At 48.9% G+C, this 6,000-nt stretch overlaps 1 protein-coding gene across 1 annotated transcript in view; it reads right to left on the bottom strand.

Annotated features, from left to right (window-relative positions):
• Positions 1–2,792: 2,792 nt before the first annotated feature.
• The window catches only part of PTDSS1 (phosphatidylserine synthase 1), a 62,893-nt gene continuing 59,685 nt past the window's right edge, over positions 2,793–6,000 (bottom strand). The window contains 2 exon segments of the mRNA XM_035727145.1: positions 2,793–3,844; positions 5,816–5,885. Coding sequence (XP_035583038.1) covers positions 3,735–3,844; positions 5,816–5,885 — 180 coding nt within the window. The 3' untranslated portion in view covers positions 2,793–3,734.

Raw genomic sequence — 6,000 nt, 5'->3', positions numbered from 1 at the left:
AGGCCCTGGAGCTACTTGGACCTGTTACAGATCCTTAACAGGGGGAGACTTTAACAACAAGTATTTTCTTATAGAACAGGCAGCTTCAAAATCTACCCAACAAACCTGCAAGAAAGGGAATGTCAGGATAGACAAAGTCACAGATGAACTTCTGAAATGGATTAAAGGCAGTCTTTAGTAAAGAGAGGAAACAAGGAAGATTTTTACAACTCGGCATTCCAACAAACCAAAAAACAAAACAAAACAAAAAACACAAAACCAAACAACTCACATGCAACTGCTTCTCTCCTTTTGACTGACATTCATAAATGATTCCTCTGAATTCACAGAAGAAAGTAAAAAAGCCATATTTATTGCACCAAAAATACCAAAGTTCTAATTAAAATTTTTTGTGACCTTCACACCTGTGATAGTCTTAGCATCAGGTTTAGAACAAAATGTGATCAAGGAAATATTGTAAAAACTGAATTATTATGGGCCAGTAACGAGACTCTGCAGCCCATTGGTCTTAGCCATGACCAATGCCGACCCTTGCAAAGCACCAAATCTCAAATACAACCCTTGCAAATGCACACACACTTATGAAGGAAAGACATGCATTTATGATGAAACACTCACTGATAGACAGAAGTCTCGGCTCTCCTTACATCTTGATTTCAATCACATAAGTGAGAAATATACTAAGGATAACAATAGCTGCCTGTGGGATTCCTGGTTCTCTGACAGCAAGAACGCTATAAATGAAGCCCAGCTGGCGAACTCCGTGGTGGGCCCAGGGATTCTGCAGGAGATGCTGAGCATAATTCAAAGAGCACACAAGTCAAATCCCCGGTGTTTAACATGCTCACTTCAGTCTGGTTCTCAATAGTGAATGGGGTGGTTTTATTCCACCCTGCATTTAGCCTCCCCCCTGTAAGGGCCTGACCAAGTGCACTCTTAGAAACAAACAAAACAATCCCGTGTCCACTTCCAAAGGGAGATCCTGGACAAAAGGAGCTATGACTCAGAGAGGCAGCTTCAGAGGGGAGACCACTAGGGCAACCCCTGATATGTTTGGTAAAGAATTTTATTTTATTTCTCCTGGGTGAGTACTTTACTCATGAGCTCACTACAGAAGACGTTCTAGTGGAAATAAGGCTCGCATTTATGGGATGTCTTTTATCATCGAAATGCTTACCAGGTCAATGAAATGTCCTAGCATTGCCGTGGGAGCAGTTTGGCCAAGTCTTTTACAAACAGTGAAAGGAGACACAAGGAAAGCAGGGAAAGGCCACGGAAAGACCAACAATGACAAAAAGGGAAAGGTATCTAACATGCAGTACAGTGCTACTGATGGAGAAAAAGATGCGAAACACTCTTTGCGCATTATGTCCAAAACAATGGTGTCTTTTAAAAGGGCGGTTTGCAAATGGCAAATGTGAGATGATTTGCAAACGCATCGTTTCTGATATTAAATGATGTCTCTGATCTACTGCCATCAGTGAGAGGTCCATTTCCATAGAAACAAGTAGAAAAGTAGGCCAAAGCTGGCAGTATGGTTTCTAGGAGGAACGGCAGCTGAGGTTCCAGCCAGTCATGGAAAGCACTGGTTTTGTAACCACTGTGTCAAGAGCTTTTACTGAAAAAGCGGGGGGGGGGGGGGGGGGGGGAAGCTTAAACTCAAAGAGCAGGCACAGACACTATTTGAGGACTTTGCTGGGATTTCAGACAAAGCCACGGAAGAAAAACGGTGCCATGTGTGCTTTGCTTTTCAGATATCCCACAGGACAGTCAGCTGCCTCGTGCTAACAGGTGCCTCCCTCTACGCTGGCCTTGGAGAAAGGAACGTGCTGCACCAGTCTGACTGAGCTAAGAGTTAGGAGCGTTCAAGTGCCCGGCCCAGCTCTCCCAGATAATGAACTTGGAAATACTCCGCAATGTGGGCCAGGTGCACAGGAAGGAGAGTCGAGGTAGACCATGTATAGGATACTGTGATACACTCTGGCACTCAGTGCTCAGAAAAGCAGAATGCGTGGGGAAATACTTGCAAAGAAAGTTCATGTTGTATCTAATGTTTTAAAAACACCTCTTTCATGGGCTATCAAAATGTAGGTGGGTTTATGCAACAAGCACCTCTGCTGTCTCAGCCCTTTCTGGGAAGGACGGGGTTGCCGTGTGGACCACATGTGAACGCGGAGCCCGGGGGGGGAGCCTCAGAGCCGACCCCCCCAGTCACCGTTCCAGGAGAACGGACACAGGTGCCCCTCCACCGGCAATGCGCCCGGCTACTGCAGCAACGCTGCCTGATGCTCTCACCCAAGTGAGCAAGGGCACAGGATGTGACCCCAGCTCTGCATGATTCATTTAACCCCTTCACCCTGGAATTCCTTTGCAGAAAAAGAAAAACATGACACTTGTAGGGTGAAAGATTTCCTTGAAGGGGGAAAAGACATTGAAAACTCTGCTCTGTGAAATGAAGGAAGAAGAGGATTTCTTTAGGCAAAATTAGATCTCTAGGCCAATCAGCTGAGCATCGGCCGCCTGTTAGAGGAAAAAACCCAGCCCGGTGGATGTAACCACATGAACACACGATGACGATCTTGTTCATTTCCTCTGGCTCACCCGGGGATCGGAGGAAACAGAACGTGCGTCTGTAAGCCCTCTAAAATACCTCACTTCCCCCTCTGCTCACTGTATAGAGCACGTACGCATTCACATCACCCTCAAGTCACTTGAAGAATCCAGTGACTGCTTACAAACGGTGAAAAATACCAATACGATGCGAAGAAACGAGCATTTCACAGAGACTCCTCTTTGATGGACTTTAACGTGAATTATTTTATTTAAAACAGGAATCCATCAGAGGTGGTGAACTATCGGGGTAAGTAAATGTGCTAGAGCATGGCACGGATGAAAGGTAATACTCACCAGCACCTCACATGGGACTAAAAGACAATGAGCCACACAGCACGGAGGAAAACCAACACCATGGAGAAGGCACCTGGCTAGGAGAGAAGCCCGGCGGGCACTGTGTGTGCACTGTGGATACGTCGGGACAGACGACACTGGGAACGGATGGACCAGGTTCTGACCTGAAGCCCGGGAGCCTCTGTGGGTAGCGAACCTTTCCTCAAGCCGGTTTTCCACCCACCGCACACGGTATAAGGTCCTGGAGAGGGGACGCGTTTGCAAGAGAGCAACAAACACTCTCCCGCGTTTTATCTCCGGGAGAGAGAGGTGCCCTCCCCAACTCAGTTTCAGCAGTGGCTTCTAACTTAAAACCGTACCAACAACGATAAAATAAAAGACAGAATAGGGACCTGAACTCAGACCCATCGGTCGAATGGGAGAGGCAGATTCATAAAAATAAAGTCCGGTCACCAGTCCAAACGTGCTGCGAACGCCCCGTCTCAGTGACTCGCGACCGCAGCGGACCACAGTAGGTGCAAGCGCGGCGCTGCCCGGGGCAGCAGGGAGGGAGCCGCCGCCCCCCGCCCGCCAACGCTCCGCACGCCTACCCGTGACCGCACGCCAAGTGCTGAAGTTGGAAGAGACCTTGAATTGGCAAAGGATGCCTGGGGTGGCCGGGTCTGTGGGAAACAAGACTCACGCTCTCAAAGAATGACCCCCGAGCCCCCTCTCCTCATCCCGATGGCACTGCATGTTTGCCCTCCTCACAGGGAGAGCCACACCATTCTGTTTCCCCTCTCAGTTCTAGGCACTCTCTGGGACATCTGCGATGAGCCAGGTTCTTCTCATTTCTTCCCCACTCCGTTGGTGACTTTTGACTTGGAATGTCGATTCCTTCTTCTGGAAGAGTGGCTTTCGTTGTTGCCTGGATGCTTGGGTGGGCTGTCCTCAGAACCTGGCCAAAGGAAGGAGAATACGCCGTCACCCTGGCTTGCGGGGAATTGAGGGCTCACTTCTCAGATTTGCAGTTCTCCCTGCTCAGACCTGCCCAAAGTGCAGGCTCTTCTGCTGATACTTGCACTCCATCTAGTGGCCTCATGAATACACAAAGGCAAGGCCCAGAAATACAGCTTATGCCTGCGTATGCAAGGAGAAGGGGGTGGGGGTGGGGGAGCTTCCCGAAGAATTTTTACATTCTTGCTGTGTAAGGTGGACTGTTCTCATGGTGATGGGCTCCAGAACGGAGAGGACAAATGACATCAAAGCACAAGGAAGAACAATGAAACCACAGGGGTGTCGAGTCTACTCTCACAAGCAAAGGAGGCCTCACCTAGATTTCCATGCCTTGACCCGTTTACACACTAGAGTTTCTACATCCCCAAACTGAAAGGATTCCTGGCTTTACAAAATGAAAGATATTATGCCCTCTATCATCCGATCCAGAGAATACCTTTAAAAACCAGGCCCCTGCTGCTCATGACAGCTCTGGAGCCTCCCACTGAAGATGCCACACACCTTCGTTCGAGATGCTCACGGTCTGCAGGGACACACTTATTATTTGTTTGGGACCTCGGAGAAAAACTTCCACATCAGCCGGATGCTGAGCTGCCAGCAGCTGTCAGCCAGGTGGAGGGTGAAAGTGGAGGGGAGCAGGCTGCGGGTGGGCCTTCCACGTAGTGGGGTGTAAGGAAGGCTTGCGAGAGAAGCAAAACTGCCTGGCATCAGGCTGCCTCTGCCCTGAGGCTGAGCACAAGGCCACCCTCCAGCCCAGCAGTCAAGCCAGACAGTTCTCTGCTCCAGGGCTCAGATCCAGGCCCTCCACCCAAGACAGCCACTAAAAACATAAGTTCCCAGAGTTTTGGTCTCCATTGCAAAGGCCATTTGGCTTAGTCCAAGGGATTCTTCGATCACTCTGAAGTTCTTTTTTTCTTTCTTTCTTCTTTTTTTTTTTTTTTAACGATTCTGTCTACCTTTCCTTTCAACATACCTCTACCACTGCCTACTTCCTGCAGTCTTTTCACTGGAGAGGGGCTTAGAAGTGCCAAGAATCGATCTGTGAGGAGCTGGTTCTGAATGAGGAAGCCCTAGGGAGCCCCTCAGCCCGCTAGTATCAGCATTCCAAAACAGGGTGCCCATCGACCCCTTGATTCAGGTGCCCAGCCACTCAGCAGAGAGCGTGCTTGCCTCTTCCCTGGAAAGGACTCTGGAAAGCTTGACCCCCAAAAACTCAGGAAAGCAGTGCAAATGGTAGTGCTTTCCTCTCCGTGGGCCCACGGCTTCTTGGAGCAATTCTGTGAGCTCAAATTCACCATCTCCAGCGTTCATAATTCTCTCCCTTCAGCCAAGGCTTCTGATTGGCTCATAAGAACTGACAAGAGATTACTGTCCAGTGGAGCCTCCTTGGTGTCATTCCATAAGCCTAATTCTTTAAAATAGCCAGGTGGCCCCAAATCTTTCCAAGAGGCTCCCTGCAGAGGCCAATGGGAAATTCCTGGCTCCACTACTGAAACCTTATACTGGACTGCCTCTTGAATAAATGAAATTAAATTAATCCACCTCTTCTGAGAGACCTCTCCTCCTGGTACGTAATTCTTCCTAATCCTTCTCACTCATGACCAAAGCCAGGAGGAAGAACGTTACCATCAGGATGCCTGAGACAGGTGCAGGCCTCATGACATTTTCCCGTCTTAGGAGAGGCAGAACCACACGGCGCCTCCTCTTATGAGGCAAGTTTCTTGAGCAGATCCTGCCAGTATTTGGCAGGTTTCACGAAAAGGTAATGGAGGACATATGACAAGAAGGTCTGAGAACCTTCAGGGCATACATTTATCAACATTCAGAGGATAAATACTGATTCCAAATCTCCTTATGGGGCCTCAGGAGGAAGAGAACGCAATAAAGTTTTTAAACAATGAGTGAGAGATACCTTTTGAGCCTTTCCCATGAGACCAGGAGATGTCTGGACTGTAGGTGCCATCTTCACACTCTGAGTACGTCTAGGGAGAGAGGGAAACTTAGTGATGGAGCTTCAAGTACTCTCCGGGGTGGGGCAAGGCCAGCAAGTGAGGCTGCTCCACCCCTGGGTCACCAGCAAGTGGCAGAACCTCCTCA

The sequence above is a fragment of the Zalophus californianus genome, chromosome 4, assembly GCF_009762305.2.
Source record: "Zalophus californianus isolate mZalCal1 chromosome 4, mZalCal1.pri.v2, whole genome shotgun sequence".
Lineage (NCBI taxonomy): Eukaryota > Metazoa > Chordata > Mammalia > Carnivora > Otariidae > Zalophus > Zalophus californianus.
This window is presented reverse-complemented; position numbering and strand designations above follow the sequence as displayed.